Genomic DNA, 23,996 nt, shown 5'->3' with positions numbered 1-23,996 from the left:
CAAATGGGTTGGCGGGTGTTGGCCGGGTATTCACAGGCTTGGGACTGGAATTAGGATGGGTGTTTCTGGTAAAGCATCCATTTTCATGGCTTACCCTCTGATTCAAAATGCTCTCAACCTGAGCGACAAAAGTGTCATCCACAGTCTTTGCAACAACGTGGCACTTGCTACTTGTTCAACCCTTTGACCTTTAAAGTCTCAATAGCCCATCAAAGATGTGCATAGGGATCAATACTTGTCCCAACCTTGTTCTTGTCACTTGCTTCAGCTTGGCCAAGGGATTGGGTGGCTATATCGAAGCGAAACCCATTTGTTGTTGGTTTGTCATCACCCAGACTTGAGATAGCTTCGGGTTGGCCCTTTTCAACTGCAGCTCGCCCCAAGATTAAGGAGCTTTTTGATGAGATTGAAACCCCAAATGTTAAATTTGCCACCGTTCCTTGAAGGTTTTCAATCATTCCCAACATCTCAACAGTAGTGGGTTTGGCCATTTGGCGCTCTTGGCGTACCCGAACTGAATTGGGTGCATCAATCATGCACAAATTGGTACTTTTAACAGTGAACACCTTTGGCTTGGGTAGATGGATTGGGGTGATGTATATGCTGGGGTTGAAGGTAGGTGGTAGTATATGGATGATGTTAAGATGAGAAGGAGGTACTTGGTTTTGAACGGGAAGTGGGTTGGTGGCAACATTGGGTTCTTGACGTAGAGCTATCGTCTGGTTGTCGATAAGATTTTGAACCTCCTGATGCAGGTGGTAGCAATGATCGATGCCATGAATGTGCTACTGATGGCATGCACAGTATTTGGTGGGGTTATGTCTAGTAGGGAGTGGGTTAGGAATGGGTTGGAGATAAAGGGGTTTGAGATACCGTTTCTCCATCAGGATTTTTAGTGCGCTAGTTAGGCTCATATAGAGAGAGGTGACAGTTTTGCCTTAAGCTTGGGTTAGGCTAGTTGTTTGTGGGTTGGTATGGGCAAAAGGTTCGGCAGTTTTTGGAGTGGCGACGGCATTGATTTCAGCGGGTTTGGAAATAGTGCTACTGTTAGCATTAGTACTCCCGGAAAACACCCTCCTTATTGGTTCACTTGCTTTAGGAATAATCCCTTTGTTAAATGCACTCTCAATCTAAATCCCTAGTTCATGCAAAATTTTGAAAGTGAACAATGGAGCGACTATTAACTTTTGCAACATATCAGGCTGAAGGTTCTGCACCACTATCCGTACTTGGACCCTCTTAGAACATCGATCTGTCATCTGTGCTACCTTTGCTCTCCACCTCACAACAAATTCCACAAAAGGTTCATTAGGATTTTGGTGGGTTGCTTCAAGCTCTTGGGTGGTCATTTTAATTTGGGTATTGTAAGAGTACTGATTAACAAACGCCTCAGCCAAATCTTCCCAGCTCTGCCTCACTTTATCCTCCAACTTGGCATACTAAATGGCTGCTATACCTGACAGGGTTCTTCCATACAAAGAGAGTTTTTTAGGCTTAGTTAAACTCATCAGTTTTAGGATGTCCAAGAAAAACCAGATATGTACCATAGGATCTCTCGACCCATCGAAACGATCAATGTGTGGCATTTTGAATCTGTCTGGAAGCCTTACGGCAACCTCAGTGTACCCATCCTCAATATAAGGAATGGAGTTAAGTCCCTGTGCCTTTTTTAATTGCTTATCAAGGTTAGTAATTTTTAACAAGGTTGGGTCGAAATCATTAATATCAAGAGGAAAAAGCTCTTCATTAGGCTGCACCAGGGGTTAGCTTGAGCCAACCCTTCTCGAAGATCTGGACCTTGCAAATCTTCAGCTGGAGTTGGATCAAAGTTCGGCAGGGGACCCAGGTCTGGATGTGTAGTAGATGCCCCAGATAAGCTTTGCATTTCAGCATTGGTCTCATCCTACATGGAAATTCCCTAGTTCTGGGCCGTCATCATGGCTACAACTTCTTCTAGACTTTGTGCCATCACGGGTCTGCTGAGTTGGCAATCGGGGAAATGGATGGGTGTAAGCTGAGAACTGACTAACAAGGATTTCAACCCAGTTTGCAATTGATGTATCTGGATTGGATTAGTCTAGACAGGTTTGACTGGATTGGGATTTTAGAATAGGTCTTTTGGTATTGGATGGATCTTTTTTGAGTTGGCTTTTTGGGGATCCAATGGAAGGGACCTTTGCTGAGTGGGTTCTTTCTGGGATTGGATGGACTGTGATAGGTTAAGGCTTTCCGAGTTGGATTGGGCTTGGCCTTTGCTGAGTTGGGTATTGCTCTTTCTCTAGCTTATACAAACCTAGCATTAAAAACAAAATGCTCCATCAGATCAGGATGTCGGGTATGCCAGGTAAAGCAAAGCAAGATACAACAATTTTTTTGGCCCTAGTTCTGGTCTTGCTGAAAATTCACCAACATCAAACACAAACCCTTGGATTTTGATCCAAATTCTGATTCTGATATGACCCTCAAGTTTGAAAAGAATCGGTTCAAGACTAAGATTCTCCCAGAATTGCATCACACATTTCCAAAGATTTCACATTTTGCACAAAAGCATTCAAAACACCCCTATGAGAGGTTAGGGTTTCCCTGTCCTAGGTTTGTCATGAACTAGGGTTTCACTACTTCAAGCAAGCAGTTTCATAAAATTCTGCATATGGGTGAGCATCATGTCCTATGTTGGAACAGTCGCTATGGCTTTACTATATGCAGCTAGGCTAAATAGTCAAAAGGGGTACCTCAGCAAGACTACCTAATATACCTCCCACACCTAGCACCGAGAAGTGAAAGAAAGATTAAATGGTATAGTGGTAGCCCAAATTCAAGGGTTGTGTTTCCATCATGGCAGAGCCCACGACTAGTTAGCCTTTTGGCAAGCTTTTGGGCAAGCCTCCGGCAAACCGTCTAGGAATAGTAGATGGCAAATACAGTGACTTAAGTGCACCAATGCAAATGCAATGCAAAGAACATATAAGTGTAGATAAATTTTTACATCATGAAGTTCGAGTCAAGTTCTCTAATTTCCCCACTAGAGTCGCCAAAAACTGTAGCTCGACTTTTCATGCTCCTTTTGGAAGACGATAAGCCCTACAGTTCGGACTCTTGTGGTTCTGAATTTGATTCCACAAGTGCAATGTGAAAGAGATAAATACAAAAGAGTCCAAATCCGGCAAATCTTTTAGAAAATGAGATTTTGAATCAAAATGCCAAAAATGGATTGCTTTGCCAGATATAGAGTCGCCACCTAAATATATTTTGGGAAATTTAGAAAACCCAAGACTCGTGCCAAAGGCCACTTATTCGTCATCACCAAGAGTGTCTCAGCTCAGGAACTTAGGTACGAGAGAGGAAGGTCATGAATTGAGCACCCCCGCTCACCCGATCAAAGATCGGCCTCTACTAATCATGATGTGATTCTTATTTACATTATATGCTCTTGTTCCGATTTATTAGACTAACTTACTATGTGACTCACATAAGTATAGACTAATTTGCAAAAACTGGAACATTTGATTTCATGTTTGTTTTTGAAAAAGAGTTTGTGAATGTGCCATTTTAAAAAAGTAGGCTTAAATGTACATCGATCAAATCATCCCAATTCTAGCAATTAGCCTTCATCCACAGGCATTCAAATAGTTTATCATTTAAGCACTTAGCCTCATGGTGAATATGCTTGATATGACGTGGCAGCAATCACACACATGCTTATATGTTAAAAAAAAAATAAAAGCTCACCTAGTACTCCAAGGCAAGCCAAAGAAAACAAAAGGATTAGAAAACATGCATGTGTAGACGTGCCCGAACGTCCCGAACTCCGCGTGCGGAATGGCGCGAAATCTGTTTTGTTCATTGGGCTGCTACAGTTCGGACTCAATGTCACGATTCTGAATCTAATCTCGCAAAGTGTAATGCAAGACCGATAAATTATCAAAGAGTCCAAATCCGGCAAATCATTTTGGAAAACTGATTTTAATAAAGAAGTGCCAAACATGGACTGCTTTGCTAAATACAGAGTCGCCACCTAAATATTTTATTTGGGGAAATTTAGGAAACCCTGACTCGTGCCTAAGGCCACGTGTCCGTCATCACCAAAGTTGCCTCGGCTCGGGAACTTGGGTACGAGAGGGGAAGGTCATACAATGAGCACCCCTGCTCGCCCGATCAAAGATCGGCCTTTACTAACATGATATATTGTTTTTAAAAGCACATGTGTTCTTATTCCGGTTATTAGCCTAGAATTACTATGTGATGCGCACAGCATATAAGTATAGACTAGATCGCCTAAGTTGGAACAAAACATCTCATGTTTGTTTGTTTAAAAAAATGGTTTGAAGGTGCTACTCGCAAGTAAGCTAAGACGTAAATTTGCCACCCTCGAGTGGGCTTAGAAAAACATGATTTGCCACCCTCAAGTGGGCTTAAAACTCGCATTTTGATGAATTGTTTCAATTCAAATAATCTAACATTCACCCACAGGCATTCAAGCAGTTAATCACTTAAGCAGTTAGCCTCGTGGCAAGCATGCTATCATGGCAACACTAACACACATGCAGTATGTAAAGCATAAAAGCTTACCTTGTACTCCAAGCCAATATAATAGCTAGTTAGAAATCAATGCATGATCCTAGCTATGTTAAGATGCCTAATGCAATACATGCAAAATGCAACTAGAGATAGGCTCAGCTATTCTAAGATGTTATGCGAGATGCAACTTGATAATCATGTATTCAAGTAGGAATTGAAATACAATGCGGTTAGTATGATGCGCCGAGCCCGATGCATGCAGGACAGATGAATGAATGCAAACATGCAAGTATAAGAATGCTAATTGAAATATGTCCTAGAACTAACCATCGTAAGCGGTTAAGTAAAAGGGAGAAAGACATGGGGTTGGAAGACATTCACACACTCACGCACACTTATTACAAAATTCGCCCTCTCGACGGAGGGTCCGAATGAATAATACAAGCCAACTAATTAATCAACTACCCTAGCTAATTAATTATTACAAAACTTTAATTAATTGAGCAAATTAATTAAGTTACAAAGCAGTTAAAGCGGCCTCAAGAGGAGGGGCAAATGCATGCTCGGTCGGCTTCGCTCGGAAATCCGTTGCCATGCCCCATGTTGCCTCTGTTTGCACACTTATGCTCCTCTGAATACTGTGAAAATTCCTGTGATGCTTCTGAACCACCTCATGGACATTCTGAGAGGCCATTGGCCAAAGGATATGGCCATCGGCAAAGGGAAAAGGATCATCGACCACTTTTTTGTCCATCGGCCAAAGATTGTTAGCCGATCGGCACTAAAGATAGCCGATCTGCCATCTCTTCCTGCAAACTGCTCCTTTTGCTGCAGCAGAGGACAAACAAGGGCATGGCAATACATTTGCAAGATAATGTTGTGCACCTACACCCCTTATCATGTTTGAGACTCAAAAGAGTGTAAGGTTCGACTCTCGAGCCATCAATCACGCATTTCGATGCATGATGGCCAAAGAGGCCAAATTGCACAAATCAATATGGAATGAATGCACAAAACACATGAGTACCTCACACTCTATCATGTTGGATCAACAGTGTCGGCGACCGAAGATTGAGGCACGTCTCGTCACTTCAAGTACAAAATGTCCCTCGTTCCTCGTGTTTGGTTTGACACCCCAAACCAAACACAATGCAATGCATGCACCAATGGAAAAGCCATGCAATGCAACATAAGCATGCCAAATGCAATATGACTCAGACATGCACACAAGGCTAAGGTAACAAACATGCCAAATGCAATGCAACCTAAACATGCAAACATACAATGTAATAGGCATACAACAACAATACCAACAACAAGCATGCAACAACATGCGATGCGATAAGCATGTGACAACACACAAACCGCATGATCCGTGGACTTATACTAAAAATGGATAGGCCTTAGCCATACCAAAAACAGTGGCCAAAATGCTAAGAAATGATGGAGTGAAATGCAAAATAAGCATGCATGCCAATTGGCCTATTACTTAGGCATAAAATCACAACTCTCAAATATGAGCAAGGAGTGACAAACATGATAATGTGGCAATGAGGTAAGCTTTGAAATCATGCAAGGAGTGGTGCCAAACCACTCAAACAAGTCAAGCATAGCATGCAAGAAAGCTCAAGGCTTAAGGCTAGCCAAGGGGATTACACCAAGGCTATACAAAGCAAGCCCCAAAGGGCCAAGGGCAAGCAAAATAGTCCCAAGGTAGGTCAATACAAGACCAAAAGCATGCTCGAACGTAGCCAACACAAGCTAAAACAAAAGTCCGAAAGGCAAGAGGCATGCAAGGCTATAAAGGGGCATTACACTACACCTATTACAACCAAGCATGGCATGACTTAATTAATGAAAAACTGAGTTATGGCATGTCAAAATAAGCCCAAAAACCTACTGAGATGGCATCCTAAAGGCCTAAGCATGGAGGCATGCACAATGATCCATTCATGAGGCATAAAACACCAACTCTTTAAAGCATTAAAGGAGTGACAAGTGTAAGTGTATGGCTACACTACATCGACTGAAATCACATATGAAATGATGCCAAATCATGAAAATGGCCTAAGCAATGCATGCTAATGACTTGGACACTCAAAACTAACAAGCTAGATTGAACCAAGGCTACACAAAACAATGCATGCATGACTAAAACAACACCAAACAGAGCTTAAACATGGTAAAACATGACTAAAAGTTCCTTTGAGTTGAGCCAAAATATGCAAGCATGATGGTCCAAACGCATGTTGCATGTTAAGGCAAATGAGAGGATTGCAAGACAAGTGCATGATGCATGTAAGAGGCTATCAAACCAACTTAAAACAAAGGTATAGCATAGCCAAATAACACCAAATACTTGTTGAAATGAAGCCAAAACATGCTAAGTAAACATGCTACCCTTATGAGCTAACAATACAAGCATATGAGAGACAAGGAGAGGGGGGTGTCCCTCTCCTATTCAAGACTCCAAAACCACTTCTCCACACTGAAAATCCTCTGGATTTCAGTGGTGAGAAGGTCAAAACAAGAGGGTTCCAAAGCTCAAAAGGGAAGGCACAAAACAAGGCCTAAAAGGGAGTAGACAACCCCCAACCAAAAAGTGACCTTAAACAAACTTCACAAGCATGAAAAATCAGAAATTTTTACAGTTTAGAGCTAAGCTTAAAACGATATACAAATAGGTCCAAAAGCTTAAGCAAGAATGGGGGATTAAAAGGTTAGTTGCTCACCCTTGAAGAACACCTTCAAGAACACTACTCCAGTAACTTTCCTGGGTTCAAACCAAACCAAGAACACCAAAACCAACTCCCTAGTACCTCAATAACAAAAGGATGGTGTATTGCTAGGTGTTGTAGTGCAAAAGTAAGAAGATTTTACACTTTAAGGCACAAACACACACACAAATATAGAGAGAGGGGGAGATATAGAAAGAGAGAGAGATATATCACTTCTATATCCAATTTTCAGAACCCCTGAGAAGGAAGGAGGAGCTCCCTTCTTATAGGAATTCAATTCCAAAGCTTCTTGGAGAAGCTAGAACAAGGTGCAAATCCCTCCATACACGTGTATGGAGGATGGGAATTGTGCCCACAGCTGGCAGAAAATATCTGCAAAAAGCAGATGGAAAGGTCTCGACCCAAAAATATGGCCGATCTACCAAACAAAGTGCTGATCGACCAAAAAAGTGACGATCAGCCACCACTTTTGTCTGATGGCAAGAAAACATGGCCGATGGCACAATGCCTTAGCCGATGGGTTGAGGGGATGGCCAACAAGACACCCTCTTCCCTCAGAAACAAAACCACAAGTCCTTGATCCACAACCAAGCACAAAACAGACAAGTTGAGAGATCCTAAAGCAGCCGAGACCTTTGGGAACTCAAAACAAACACGTGCATGGATGATCATCGAGTGTTCAAACGATGACGTCCAAGTCTTGAGGACGGTCAAAAATGGGGTGTCTACAGCATGCCCCAATCAAATGCGATATGATTAATGCAACACATGCGATATACAATCTAAATAGGCTCGGCTTACTTAACATGGCATGTGAATCAATTCGATAGCATGCAGTAAAGCACGTATTCAAAGAAGTATAAACAATAACAATGCAAGTCAAAATGATGAACCGAGCTTCATGCATCCAAGACAAGTGGATACAAAGCATGAAAAATGCTAAACAGAATATGATGCTCTATTCTAACCATCATGAGCAAGTAAATAAAATAGAGAAAGATGTGGGGTTGAAAGACATACACATTATTACAAGCTTGGCCCTCGCGCAGAAGGGTTTATTATAAACGCTCTTGTAGACCGCCCGAACTCGCTCCGCGCGCCCCCCTTTCGGAGAGGACGCGGATTTAGGTTCATGCTACTACAGTTCAGACTCCTGTCATGATTCTGAATCTAATCTCACAAAGTGCAATATAAAACTGATAAATTACTAAAGAGTCCAAATTCGGCAAATCGTTTTGGAAAATCGATTTTAATTAAAAAGCACCAAACATGGACTGCTTTGCCAGATTTCAGAGTCGCCACCTAAATATTTTATTTTGAAAAATTTAGGAAACCCTGACTCATGCCAAAGGCGACATGTCCGTCATCACCAAAGTTGCCTCGGCTTGGGAACTTGGGTACGAGAGGGGAAGGTCCTGAAATGAGTACCCCCGCTCGCCTGATCAAAGATCGGCCTCTACTAACATGATATGTTGTTTTTATAAATACATTTGTTCTTATTCCGGCTATTAATCTAGAATTACTATGTGATGCGCCCAGCACACAAGTATAGAGTAGATCGCCTAAATTGGAACAAAACAATTCAATGTTTGTTTTCAAAAATGGTTTGAATTTGCCACCTTCAAGTGGGCTTAGAAATGCGGATTTGCCACCAAACAAGGTGGGCTTAAAACATGATGATTTGCCACTCCAAGTGGGCTTAAAACTCACATTTATCAGTTGTTCCAATTTAGGCAATCAAACCTCCACCTACAGACACTCAACCAGTTTAGCATTTAAGCAAATAACCTCATGGCAAGCATGCTATCATGGCAATCACTTACACACATGCAACAATACTAAAACGTAAACACTTACAGTGTACTCCGAGCCAAAACAGAAAATTAGTTAGAAATATGCATGACACTAACTATGTTAAAATGCCTAATGCAATACATGCAAAATGCAACTAAATAGGCTCGGCTATTTAATCATGGCATATAAATGCAACACTTTGATACATGTATTCAAATAAGTATTGAAATATAATGCAGTTTGTATGATACGCCGAACCCGGTACATGCAAGACAGATGAATGATGCACGCATGCAAGCATAAGGTATGCTAATCGAGATATGCCCTATGCCAATTTGTTGTTCACTGTCATGAAAATTAAATTGGGTTTTGTAAATTTCATTGAATTTTGTGATTTGTTTAGTTGCAAACTTGTTAGAGCTGCGACTTGGGACATTGATAACTTAATTTTGATAATTGTATGTGAATTTGCTGTTCACTGTCATGAAAATTAAGTTGGGTTTTGTAAACTTCATTGAATTGTGTGATTTGTTTAGGTAAAAGGTAGACTTGAAGGTGGGCAATTGTATACTCCTGCTTATGTTGCACGTGTTAATGCAATGGTTCGTGGTACTGCAAGGGGTATTACTGTTCCGATGAATTTGTCAACATTGTGGAGCTCGTTGCAGCTGTTATTGCATGAAATGGATGGAGCCAGTGGTGTGGCTGTTGAGAGTTCATTTTTCCAAACATTGTTCAATGGGTTGGTGAAGGATGGTGAGATTCTTGGATCACTTCGTGCAAGAGTACATTGGACACCCACAGTATGTGATGCCATTAATTGTTTCTATCAATTTGGTTCCAAATATATAAGTAGTTTTTATCTATCACCATCCGTCTTCTTTTTCTTATAACATTGACCGGGTTTCTGCAACAGGTTTTTGCAATTGCTCAAAAAGAGTCAGGTTTGAATTCATATTTTTGCACCTGTTTCTCATGTTTTATTTTCTCGTGTTTCTCATTGCTTGGGATCTATTGGTAGATACACCAGAGGTGAGCATTCTAGTGGAAAAAGAATACATATATAAGCATAAAAATTAAAGGTACTCATATGTGCATTTTATATATATATATATATATTCAAATTTCCCTATCAGTGTGAGAAGAGTGATGAAATAGAAAAAGAAAATATAAAAAATTGAAACGCATTAATGGGTTGGCTGTGCGTTTTGTTTTTGCAAACAATGCCCTATTAGCCTGTTTTCGAATCTCTTAACAGTGGGATGCATTAGCTTATCGCCTAGCACATTAAGAATGAAGTGACTGGAGTGTATTTATGGCTTTGCTGTGTTTCTATCGATCGGTGTGCCTCTGGAAGGTTATATGTTCTTAATTTATTGTTTGGTATGGTTTCCCAATGCAGAATTCCTTCATCAGCTACGATTTACTGCATAAACTTGGAATTCCCCAGCCCATTCATTACCTGCAGGTATCTTTATACTGTTATATTATTTGTTTTTGTTTGCGGAATAACTACGTATTCAAGGATGCTTCTCTAGTTTTTATCTAATCAAAATTGTTGGCATATTTAGTCCAGATATCCTGAGGGTATTCCTCTAGTTACCATATTTGTTCATCCATCAACAATTGAAATGTTGGATTCTGCTACAGAGGATGCCATAGAACGCGGTAGCTGGTAAGGGCCCAACTTTAGCATGGCCTATTCTCTTTTGTATTTCTGATTCTCTCTTTAATTATTTTGTCAACTCATTGGATATTATTGAAGTAATTCCAGAAGATGTGGACATAGCTACTGCCCTGAAAAGCACAGCATCTTTGCTGCTTTAGCTGCCTTTCTATTTGATGGCATGTACTACAAAATTACTTAAAGTGATTTTGAGATGATTTATGATTAGAATGCATTAAAATGGCATGTACTGGGCAACCCATTCATTTCAGATATGCATTTCAGGCACTCCAGATTTTATTAGCTTGGTTAAATGGCAGATGGCTGTTTAGGTTTTGATATCTAAAGATATTTCGTGATTCTAAACCCCGTCTCCCCCAATTGAAAGCTGTTCGATTCAATAAATCTCTATTTGATAATCATAATATTATCAGATTATGTCCCATGAATGCCCTTTCTTATTGCTGCCTTGCCTTGGTGTGTTTATTGGGTTGAGGTGCTTCTCTAGAGCACATGACTAAATATAAAAGGATATTTTGTAAAGTGGTTCGTGAATGCAGTTATAGAGTGCTTTTACTTCAGACCTAATTGTAGAATACTTTTTCTTCAGACCTAATTGGTTGGACCACTGCAGGATTGATTCACTTCTAATTTTACTTGCATCCTTTGGATCCCAAGATGCATCTAAGATTTTGTCCCTTTGTCGATCTGTTCAGGTGGCCCTTAAGGTGTTTTTCCATTACCCTTTCACTATTTGCTTATGCATTTAATCTCTTGGTATGTTCTATTTACTTCTTTGTTTTATGTTGCTTTTCAGTCTAATAAAGCAATTCTCTTAGGAGAGTCATATGTTGTCAGTGCAGGTTTTGTCAAGGTAAAACCACTAGCCCCCTAATTACAAGGAACCATTCTAAATTTGTTGTTAATTTTGTCACATATGAGCCTTTACATATATATAAACCAATTATTATGTGTGCACATAATGTTTTTATCATTGTTCGTACATGAGGAATTGTTCTCAAACTGGCATAAGAAGCCAGTTTGACCATTTTTTAGAGCTGATGGATGTGAATCAAATGGCTTGGTGTTGTCATCTGGTGTAAAAGTTACATGCTAACAAAGTGAAACTTGGAAAAGTTCAAAGGGGTTCAGTTGTCTACTTCAATGTGGTTTTGTGCTTTGTTATGGTGATGTTAAGGAATAAAAAAGTTCATTAATAAAGTTCTGACATTTCTCATATTACACCTCCATCCTTACGGCAGATTTCAGCTAAAGTGGTTATCACGGCATGGCAGGATCCTTAACTCTTCTTATTTTTTTATTTGGATAGTGAAGTGGGTAAAAATTAATCAAGTCTTGGTGCTAGGCCCAATGCGATGCTCACTCCGAGGTTGAGCTAGGTTGGACCTCGGCCCTATGGCCAACACTTGCTCCGAAGCAAGACAATCATAGGAGCTCGGCCCAATGTACGAATGTCACTCCAAAGTGGGCCAAGCAACATGGTGGACCTCCTGGACGGGCAGCCAACCACTCCGAAGTAGGTTGAGTAACATGTTGAACCTCCTGGATGGACAGACAACCACTCTGAAGTGGGCTGAGCAACATGTTGGACCTCCTGGTTGGACAACCATTCTAGAGTAGGCCAACTCAAAGAAGGCTAATTCACTGACGATCTTTCTTGGACCCACAAGAGACAAACAACTCTGCTCCTCTCCCTTTGTATGAACAGAACGTGGAGACATGGAGGTACAGAGGGACAATGTGCATATATGACAGACCTGCATCTGAATGACAGGCGGAGTGGTCGTCCTCCTCCAATGAGAGATGTCCGCTAATGAGACAAACAAAACAGACCTGTACCCCAGTGTCAGGCGGAGTGGTCGTCCTCCTCCAATGGGAGACGACCACGAACAAGACACATTGGACAGATGGCGGAGAGAGAAGGACTTGAACGACAAACAACCTTCTCCTATAAAAGGTGAACACTATTCACTCTCAAGGGATCTGAAAATCCACACACTCAACACATACACACTATTCTCTCATCTTCCTTTCCCTTAGTCACTGACTTTATCATCGGAGGGGTTTCCGACCAAACCCCGGTCGGGCAGCCTCACCGTTTGTTATTCTGTGCAGATCTTCGATTCCCAAAGCACGTTGTTTATCCACGAAGTTCAACCCTTCTTCATAGTGCGGAAATTGCCCCCGCACAGATAGAGATTGGATTGGTGTTCATGTACTGTAGACAATATCAAAATATGCTTTGTATTCCAGGTGAGATCCCTTAAATTAAAATAATTTGAAAAATTCATAAGATGAACTGTACATATCAGTGTGATGAGACTATGTGAGGCTACCACCAGCTGTTGGCGTGACTTGTGAGTGTATCTTTTGCCACCCTCCGAAGGGGAAATGGTGGGGTTCAAGTCTTGGTTGGGACATGGTGTTTCTTGTACTTATAAGTGGGAGAAAAAAAAACTCCATCAACTTTGAGACTTTAGAAGGTGCAAAATTAATGGGTGGCAGATCTCCCAAAAGTACTAATTAAACTTACATTTCTTTCATTTGAAAGAGCACAGGGGTCAGGAGACTTAGGAGAGGGGACTGATGTGGATTATCTTTCTATACTTGGTGACTCAATTACTTAGCAAATAGTTTATGGAGTTTATTTTTTTGAAGTTTTGGGGATGGGGAAAAATAGCTTACTTTGTCATTAGAATATTATAATTGCTGTCCCAAAATCTTCATGTTGCTCATATGGTTCTGCTTGTGATATTTGAATGTATTACTTGTAAAAAAAAATACTCATCATATTCATATGGTTTTACCTTTTACCTTTTTTGAGGGCGGAAATAATATTTAAAAATTGAAAAATATTTTTTAGTGTTTATCTTTATCAAATTAATTTCTAGTTTTTCAAAAATAAAAATTTAGAAAATTGATTCTGAAAATGAAACCAAACAGAGCCACATTTTGCATCAACATCAAGATTTAGTTTCATATACGTGATAGCTGAAGTTTTGGCACAAAAGTGGACCACTTGGTTGGTGTTCTCTCGCTCTTGCTCTCTCTTTCTTTAGTTAATTCTAATACTTAACTCAAGCACCTTATGTTTTGTTCTTTGGTTTTTTCACCCATTTCAAGTTAGAGAGTATACTATTAAAACTATGGCAAACTGACTTCTTTTGCCCTTTTCAATATTTGCTGGTAGTAGTCTTTCTTAAATATGCAGCTATATGAAAAGGCGCTAGATTTGTTTGAAGATGACCAATCAACCTCAGTAAGTTTTTCTGCTATTTCTATTGTAATAGATTGCTATTGATGATACAATAGTAAAACAGGTGTTTTATGATGCACAGGTTATTTTGCACAGACATTTGTTAAGAACCACAGCTACCTCTATGATGGACACTCTCTTACTTAATCTGGTAGCACATATGCACCATTTCCCCTTATTGGCTTACTTCGTCTAAATGGACAAAATCCATGTTGAGATGTACAGGAGGCCTTATACCAAGTGTTTTTCCAATGTAGGACATGCTCAACAAGTTAAAGACTGGAATTGAAGTTGAAGAATCTCAAAATTCAGAACCCGCATCACTTAGTTCTGGAGAGAGATTAACTCTTGTATGGAATATTTTGCTGCCTAATAAAGTTCAGTTACTTTTGCAACCAATTTGAGTTGTAATTTTTTGGTTTCTTCTTTTGTTTTTACAGGCAAAGAGCCTTCCAGGACCTCTTTCAGTTAAGGCTGTTGCAGTAGTTGAAGCTTCGGAAGGAAAGGTTAGCTGCTGTTTGTAGGAAGCACCTCTCTTTCTTTTTTAATAATTGGTGTCTATATTTGGCTTCTGGTACTTTTCGTGGGGTGAATTTTAGGTGGGAATGAGTGTAGGTGTGTGTAATTTCTTTCTTCTTGTGTTATCTGAACTTTTTTCTGTCGGTGCATCTTCGCCTATTTTAGTGGTTTACTTTATGTACCATTTTTGTTTTGTTTTGTTTTTTTTTTGGGGGGGGGGAGAGCTGTAATCTCAACTACTCTCTTTACATCCTGTGAGGGATTGATTTGATTCATTCAGAGAACTCTTTGTTATTGCTTATCATTTTATATTCAGGTCATATCAATGACTCTAATAGCTTAATGTTGTGTATTGCAGCAAGTGGAAACATTTATGACTACACTGAGAGACATAGCTGAGGAAAGGTAGGGAAGCTGGTTTATTTACTCCATTTGTCTTCTGTTAAGTGTTAGGGGTAGTTTGGTCTTTATGTATTATTCTTATTAGTATAAGTAGTTGTGTGTAAGGGGGAAACCCTAAGTTTTGAATCAATAATCTACAGCAGCTTTCTCTTATTCTATTCCTTCTTCTTCTTCTTCTTCTTCTTCTTCTCACCTATACATTTAACATGGTATCAGAGCACTATCTTCCTCCTTGAAGATTGTTCCTTAGAGCCCCATATTGTTCCTGGTACGTCTGTTATAGCCAAAAAAAAAAAAAAAAATTTACAGTATGTTCGAAATTTAATAGGTAATCACCCTATAATCTCATTTTGATTGTTTGGTCATTATTGATTGAATTTTCTAATTTTTTTGATTTTTCGTCAAAATTGGGTGATTTTTCGAAAATCACTGTTTGACCCTTTTTTTCTGGTTTTGTCCCTTCTTCTCCTATCCTTGGGAGCCGACTGGAACCCTAGAAGGGTTTGCTGTCCCTGGTTTGATGTATTTTGGCCCTATCTTGGATTTTTATCGTTGTTCAGATGCTCTGCTTCGGTTTTCTGACTTGTAGTTGATCTGGTTGCTCTGTTCTGGGCTTCTTTTGGACTGTTTTAGCCTTAGAAGGTGTTTGGTGTGCTGGTTGGGTGATTTGTGAACTTGTTTGATATCCGGCTTGTGTTTTTTGCACCCTCTTTTCTCATCTCATGGCTGACAGCTTGGGTCAGGACTCTAAGGGCAAGGAGGAGAGTGGACTGAGTCGTGGTCTGACTCTTGGTGATAGTCCTTCTCTCCAGATTAGCCCGGTCAAACTTAATGGTCTTAATTACTTGATTTGGTCCCGCTCTTGTAGTCTTGCGATTGCCGCCCGGCGTTTGACTGGCTATATTACTGGTAGTAATACCCAGCCACCTACTGAGGATAGTACTTTATCTGCTCAATGGATTTCTGAGAATGCTTTAGTTATGACCTGGCTCATCAATTCTATGGAGCCTACCATTAGTCGGACTTTTCTCTTGATGGATACTGCTCACAAGATCTGGATAGCTGCCTCTCAAATGTATTCTCAACAAGGGAATGATGCACAGGCCTATAAATTGCGTAAGACGATTAGGGGTTTGGATCAGAAGGATTGCTCTCTGGCAGTTTACTATGCTGAGTTGAGTGGTTTGTGGCAAGAGCTAGATTTCTACCAGAGTTTCCAGCCAGTTTGCTCCAAGGATGCCACTATGTTTCAGCAAGCTGTGGAGAAGGAGCAGGTGTATGACTTTCTTGCTGGTCTGAATATGGAGTATGATCAGATACGGGTTCAGGTGTTGGGTCGCTTTCCGTTTCTTACATTGTGTGAGGCTTATGCCCTGGTTCAGCAGGAGGAGAGTCGTCGTAGTGCTATGGTGCATGCTCCTGTTCTGGATCGGTCAGCGATGGTTGTCGGCCCCAAGTCACGTGATACTCCACCTTTTCTGCCTCCAGGTGGTGGTAAGGGTCCATTGGTTGATCGGGACCGGTTGAAGTCTGAGTATTATGGGAAAGTTGCATAGCCGCCCTACTCGAGGCCGTGGTCATGGTCGTGGGGTTCGTCCTCAAGCACATGTTTCTGAGACTACGAATGATGCTAGTTTTATTTCCCCGGATGAGCTTCACACTCTCAGACGTTTGATGGCTCGACTTGATTCTTCATCTGCCTTAGCTCCTTCCTCTTTTGTCTCTTCCAACTTTGCTCACACAGGTATTCCTGCTAGTGCCCTCAGTGCTTCTTCGTCGTCTCCTTGGATCATTGATTCCGGTGCTACCGATCACATGGCGGGTACTTCTAGTTTTTTCCATTCTTATGCACCTAGTTCTGGGCGAGATAAGGTTAGAGTGGCTGATGGCACTTTATCTTCTATCTCCGGCAAGGGTTCTGTTCATTGCACCTCTTTACTTTCGCTTTCATCTGGTCTTCATGTTCCTAATTTTTCAACTAACTTACTTTCTGTTAGTAGCCTTACTACTGCTCTCAATTGCTCTGTAACCTTTTTTCTGACTCATTATGTCTTTCAGGAACTGGCTACGGGGAAAATGATTGGCAGTGGTAGAGCAGAAAGTGGTCTGTACTTTCTGGATGCCATGCCTGCCTCATCTTTGTCTTCTCAGGCTCTTCAATGCACTTCTGGCTCCTTCCTTCGTCTCCTTTATCAGTGGCATCGCCGTTTGGGGCATCCTTCCTTTAGCATTTTAGAGAAACTTTTTCCTTTATTAGTTCGTGATTGTCCTAGGAATAACTTTGTTTGTGATGCTTGTGAGCTTGCTAAGCATAAACATACTTGTTATCCTTTAATTAATAAAAGAAGTACTTTTCCTTTTATTCTTATTCATACCGATGTATGGGGTCCTTCCCCTGTTATTTCTACCTCTGGTTATCGATGGTTTGTCACATTCATTGATTGTTATTCCCGTGTGACTTGGCTTTATTTACTTCGTACAAAAAATGAAGTTTTCTCATGCTTCAAAAGTTTTCATAAAATGGTATCCAATCTCTTCAATGCTACTATCAAAATTCTTAGGAGTGATAATGGGACTAAGTATGTTGATGGCGCTTTCCGGGCATACCTCGACGACCATGGCATTCTTTATCAGACTAGTTGTGTTGGCACTCCTGAACAGAATGGAGTTGCTGAACGTAAGAATGGCCATCTACTTGAGGTTGCTTGCTCTCTCTTGTTTACCATGAACATTCCTAAGTCCTTTTGGGGGGATGCGGTTCTTACCGCGGCTTATCTTATTAACCGTATGCCCTCTAGTGTTCTCCACTTCCAAATTCCTCTTGCGCTTCTTCCTGTGACATATCCCACTTCTTCTCTTCCGCCTTGGGTTTTTGGTAGTGTCTGTTTTGTTCATCTTCAACCTCGGACTCGTGGGAAGCTTGATCCTAAGGCTGTCCGGTGTGTCTTTCTTGGTTATTCTGTTACTCAAAAAGGCTACAAATGCTATGACCCTCACTCTCATAGGTTGTATATTAGTATGGATGTCACATTTCGTGAATCTGAGTCTTTTTTTCCTGGTCCTCCGCCATCTCCTCAGGGGGAGCGTGGTATCGATGAGATTGCGGATAAGACGGCATCATCTCAGCATGAGTTGTCTTTTTTCCTTCCTCCTCAACGGACTGTTATTTGTGGTGAGGGGGAGCCTAGGAGTTCTGTTGATGGGGAGTCGGATATCGGTGGTCGTTTGGACAGAGCTAATCTTAAGACTTATTTATGGCGTCAGAAAGAGCCGGCTTCTCTTATGCCACCAAGTCAATCATCATCTCCTATGCCAGTTCCACACCCAGTTTCCACTAACTCTTAAGGTAATGATCCTCATCTCATTTCTTCACCTGTTGTTGATGGTCTTATTACGGATGATTTGAGTCTTCCTATTGCTCTCAAAAAGGGGGTTAGAGCTTGTACTCAACACCCTATTTCTAAATTCGTGTCATATGATTCGTTGTCTTCTACGTATCGTGCTTTTGTTTCGTCCCTTTCTTCTGTGTGTATTCCGCAGGGTTGGAAAGAAGCCATCAATGATCCTAAGTGGAAGGTAGCTATGGTAAAAGAGATGTAAGCTTTGAGTAAAAATAACACATGGGAGTTGGTGTGTCTCTTCTAAATGGGAAACACCTAGTCGGATGTAAGTGGGTGTTCACCATTAAACACAATGCAGATGGGACGATTGAACGGTACAAAGCAAGACTAGTGGCCAAGGAATTTACCCAAACATATGGAATAGATTATCAAGAAACTTTTGCCCCGGTAGCAAAGATGAATTCCATTCAAGCTATTCTGTCATGTGCGGCTAATTTGGGATAGTCTCTACAACAACTAGATGTGAAGAATGCTTTTCTTCATGGGGATTTGGAGGAGGAGGTATATATGGATGTACCTCCAGGATTCTCATCTCAGGCTACAGTTGGAAAGGTTTGTAGATTAAAGAAGGCTTTGTACGGTTTGAAACAATCTCCTAGAGCCTGGTTTGGTAGATTCCTCAAGGCAATGCTGGGATTTGGGTATCAGCAAAGCAATGCGGATCACACCTTGTTTGTCAAACGCAATGTACATAAGGTAACAGTGCTTATTGTATACGTGGATGACATAGTTGTGACAGGTAATGATGAGGAAGAGGTGACCCATCTCAAGATGCAGTTAGCCAAGGAGTTTGAGATAAAAGAACTTGGTCCATTGAGATACTTCCTTGGGATTGAAGTTGCTAGATCTGACAAAGGCATCTTTATTTCTCAAAGGAAGTACATTCTAGATCTTCTTGAGAAAACGGGCCTGTTGGGCTGCAGACCAGCTGATTCACCAATTTAGACTAATCATCATCTTTGTAGTAGAATTGGTGAGCCTGTGGAGAAGGAAAGGTACCAAAGACTTGTGGGAAGACTGATATATCTCTCTCATACTCATCCAGATATTGCCTATGCAGTTGGAATAATGAGTCAGTTTATGCATGATCCTCGTGTACCTCATTTGGATGCAATCTATCGCATTTTGAGGTACCTTAAATCTGCCCCTGGAAAAGGAATTTTGTTCTCTAATCATGGTCACTTGAGGTTAGAAGCATTCACAGATGCAGATTGGGCAGGCTCTATAAATGACCGACGCTCTACATATGGTTATTGTGCTTTTGTAGGGGAAAATCTAGTCACATGGCGTAGTAAGAAGCAGGGGGTCGTTTCTAGATCTAGTGCTGAAGCTGAATACAGGGCTATGGCACATGGAACATTTGAACTAATGTGGCTTCAATCTTTGTTGAGTGATATAGGGCTTGATTGGAGTGGTCCCATGACTTTGTATTGCGACAACAAGGCTGCTATTAGTATTGCACACAATCCTGTTCAACATGACCGGACTAAGCATATTGAGATTGAAAGACATTTCATTAAGGAGAAATTGAATAAGGGTGTGATATGTATGCCTTTTGTTAAGTCTGAAGATCAACTGGCGGATGTTTTTACTAAGAGTCTTAGTAGTAAAGTCTTTCACTCTATTTGTTGCAAGTTGGGCATGAGAAACATCTTTGCACCAACTTGAGGGGAGTGTTAAGTGTTAGGGGTAGTTTGGTCTTTATGTATTATTCTTATTAGTATAAGTAGTTGTGTGTAAGGAGGAAACCCTAAGTTTTGAATCAATAATCTACAGCAGCTTTCTCTTGTTCTATTCCTTCTTCTTCTTCTTCTTCTCATCTATACATTTAACATCTTCTTATGAGACATTTCTATCAGAATGGCACTAAGCACACGTATTGGTTTGTGTATATCTGCAGTGGATTAACTTTGAAAAAACTTGATAAAAAATTAGAAAGAACTCTTCTGCACTCGTATCGCAAGGTGTGCCTTCTCTCTCTCTCGCCACACTTGCACCCACACACACAAAATCGTTAATTCTTGGCATTACTAAAAGTAGGCAATCCTAGTGTTAACCTGTATGTTGAGGATTATAGCATGGGCCCTTGGAAAAATAGTCGGCGAGGGTTCATATCCCACATTGGGTTCATAACATTATTTTCTTATGTTCTTTTGCTTTATTGTACTAGCAACTGTTTTAGAACTATGAGATGATGTGCTATATTGAAGTTATTTTTTTATTCTTTCCTATTTTCTTCTTGTAAACGTAAAGTTTGATCTATGATCAAAATAGTGGTTACCTTCATTCTTCACGTCCAAGTGATGATAGACATGTAAGCATAAATTTCATAGTAATTCACATGCAATAAGTTTTCTTTTATTTGTAGGACTTGACATCTCAAGTTTCTGCTGAAACTGACCGAGTGTCACTACTCGCAAAAGTTGTATCCCTACTTTATATACAGGTCAATCAATTTTCACTTTTTAAAGCTATTACCTACTTTTATATAAAGGCACTCATTCTTTTACTTGTTCTGAACTTTTTTTTTTCCTTTTTTTCTTTTTTTCTTTATTAGGTTCACAATAAAGCTCTTCAGGCCCCTGGGAGGGCCATTTTCGTTGCTGTTTCCCAATTGAAGGTATGAACTGTCTTTGTAATTATTCAAAGTGAAGCAAAGGTCTATAGACTATAGTGTATTTTCCATTTACCTGAAATCATGTAGGGACTACATACACAATCAGTATGCAAGGTACACGAAATATAGACTCAAATAGTATTTTGGAGTTGGTTAATTCTTTTCCTTTTTTTTTTTTTTGTCTCTCAAGCTCGGGTCAATGTTGCAGGACAAATTAGATGATTCAACATACAAGATCTTAATGGATTACCATAGTGCAACTGTGACCCTTTTAGCACTCATGTCTGCTGTAACTGGTGATGTGAGTTAATATTGCATTTTTTCCAATTCAATTGCCCTCTGAAGTAAATTTTTGATACTATTCATTTATAGTTCTCTTCTATTTATTAATAGAGTCAAAATTGTTTTCTAGCAACACTAGTATGCCTTCACAATCATTGTTTGTGAGACTACGGTAAATCACAGACCTGTTTTATTTTATATGCTGATCACTTGCTATTTTACAAATGATTTTGCTTTGTGGTTAGGATGAAGACTGTACATCCGATAGAATTTTGAGTAAAAGGGAGCTCCTGGAAGGCTTAATGCCAGCGTTGAAAGGCTTGGTCGTGAGCACTTCTCAATCCTGAATCAGCATAGATTTTGTACTACATGAAGTTCAAATTGACAACAGGAAGCAACTTTAGATTAGTTATGTAGTGGGCATAATACTAATCAGCAATGCTATTTATTCAAATATATATATATATATATATATATTATTAATAAAGATATTTAAAATTTGTAATGTGTGTCAGATTTATTTTGACCGTGACCCATCACACCTAAGTTCAAACTTTTTGAGTATTTTTTTGATTTTTTGACGTGTAGAGCGTTCCAGATAGAGGTTTTCCTATTTTCACTGAACATAAGTGAGATCTTCTAGTTCATAATCATACACAGTTTGCACTTGCACTCTGCAACTACATCAGTCACGAGTTGATAGGGTGGAATATTGACACTAGTGATGCAAGCATTGCTGTGTTACATTTATAGGTATGTATCTACATAAATATTATGCATTAGTAGGACACTTTTATATTGCATTAAAATTGGCCTACTCATCTCTTATCTCGACCCGGTACACATTTTGTTTTGAAGAAATTATAATTCAGTGCATGTTTTCAAAAAAAATTCAAATCAATGGTACAATGGTAAATTTGATCAACTTTAATAATTAAAGTTATAAATTTTTGTATGAATTTGTAAATATATTTTGTAAAGGCACCATGGATTTATAATTTTTCCTTTCATTTTTTTGGAGTAAAATTATTATTATTATTATTATTATTATTATTATTATTATTATTATTGTTTTGTTTAAAAACAGGACAAAATTCCATTCCACATAAAAAAGTATGTCTGAATTTGACTTGAGCAATAGCGTCTTTTATTTACCAAACAAATATACGTTCACATGAATTCTCTAATTATTACTAGCAAGCATAATAACATTTAGTTAATCCGTACAATGTGCAATCGAACAAGCGCTCAAAACCTGCCCAAAACTACTCGAATGTGCTTTTGTTTTTGTTTTGTTGAACAAAAATTAAAAAAATTATTTTGTGGTATCATCACTGCATCTGTAAACCCTAACCTCAGGATAGTCAGTTCATCCGTAGGCCCTAATCTCAGAATAGTCAGTTGTCGGTCAAATTTAACCCAACTTATGGAAAGGGACTCACCACCAAAGTATCAATGGAATTCAGCCACACGCCACAGAAGAATTCAAAATCGATCGAAATACAATGCAAAATCTCAAGAAGAGCTAACTGAAAATCTAGCCATTTTTCACACTCTAAGAATTTGAACCTAGGTCACCCTAGTGGATACTTTCTCAACTAGGTCACCACTCACGATGGTTACTCAAATGTGTATCTGAAATTCTACAGGATGTGAGATTCATACTAGATGTGGACCCTACACCGTAGGTGAGGAAAAAAAACATTTATGTTCTGTTTGATTTATGAATTTGAGAAGAGATTGAAAAGAGAAAGAAAAAAAAGTAAATAAAATGTGTGCAAAATATAATTACATTTCACACAATCTCTCTTTTTCTTTTCAAATTTCTCCCCAAATCTATAAACTAAACACAGCCATAGCTTTGTAAAATCTTGATTGCCACTAACATTGTAGACCTAAAAGGTAACGGTTTCTTTTGATTTATTTTGAGTGACCATCCCACCTATACATTGAGAGAGTGAGACTCCATCTCTCTCGATCAATGAACTAAGCTTGTGGTGCTAAATTACCCATTGAAATTCAAAAGTTTTGCATGGCTTTCTTTTGTCTTTTCTTTTTTTTCCCCAAAATTGTAAGATATTAATTTATTAGTAATATTAGATAACAACTAAAGGAGCCGCCGCTATTCTATTAGTTCATACATCTGACTTTCCCCTCACCACACCTTCACACCTTAAGATGACAACTAGGCCAAACCCAAGGTCTAAGTCATCATATGCCTCAACCAAACCCAAGGTCTAAGTCATCATGTGCTATTGAGGCACGTAAAAAGTAGCTCCATGAGAGGTCAAGCAATCACCATCTCCACTCCCCAACCCACACACACACACGGCACTCCTAATGCTTTATTTTTGGATCATAATAAAATTGTGATGGAAAAGAAATAGAAAGAGAACTAGGGGAAAAAATGATTATATAATTTTCACTCCATAGGGGAAAAAAGATGTAGCAAAAGAACGCCCAGTACTGTCTGGAAGATTTGAAGCTGATCCGTTCAGAGATGACTGCAGATAAGTTTGATAAATTTTACAAGCACCAGGAATATGCATGACCATATAAATCATGCCACTCGTGGTCCAAGTTTTGATATGACAGTAAGCATTCACAAAACCCAGAACCAAGATCAAACAATTGGCATACAAAACATGCAAGACTCAAGTGAAAACAAATAGAGGATGCATGTAGAACTAAACATAACTAAAGGGAATTGAGTGAAAACCCAACAGCTAATGTATCTCTACAATCATGTCCAGAATAATTTTCACTCCAAATTTTGGTGGTC

At 39.6% G+C, this 23,996-nt stretch overlaps 1 protein-coding gene across 1 annotated transcript; it reads left to right on the top strand.

Annotated features, from left to right (window-relative positions):
- The first annotated feature begins 629 nt into the window (after nt 1–629).
- On the top strand, nt 630–21,789 carry LOC114311728 (E3 UFM1-protein ligase 1 homolog). Its single transcript, XM_082876046.1, has 21 exons — nt 630–655; nt 9,454–9,508; nt 9,587–9,853; nt 9,967–9,994; nt 10,072–10,082; nt 10,453–10,518; nt 10,622–10,725; nt 10,816–10,899; nt 11,351–11,444; nt 11,534–11,590; nt 12,934–12,990; nt 13,931–13,996; nt 14,076–14,144; nt 14,251–14,343; nt 14,434–14,499; nt 14,871–14,917; nt 20,216–20,279; nt 20,684–20,761; nt 20,873–20,935; nt 21,141–21,233; nt 21,460–21,789. The coding sequence occupies exons 1-21, from the start codon at nt 630–632 to the stop codon at nt 21,559–21,561; spliced, it is 1,590 nt and encodes a 529-aa protein (XP_082732172.1). The 3' UTR covers nt 21,562–21,789.
- Nucleotides 21,790–23,996: the final 2,207 nt, after the last annotated feature.

This window comes from Camellia sinensis, chromosome 6 (assembly GCF_055761805.1).
Source record: "Camellia sinensis isolate YWXY chromosome 6, ASM5576180v1, whole genome shotgun sequence".
NCBI lineage: Eukaryota > Viridiplantae > Streptophyta > Magnoliopsida > Ericales > Theaceae > Camellia > Camellia sinensis.
Note: the sequence above shows the minus strand (reverse complement) of the source record. Positions and strands in the feature narration are given on the sequence as shown.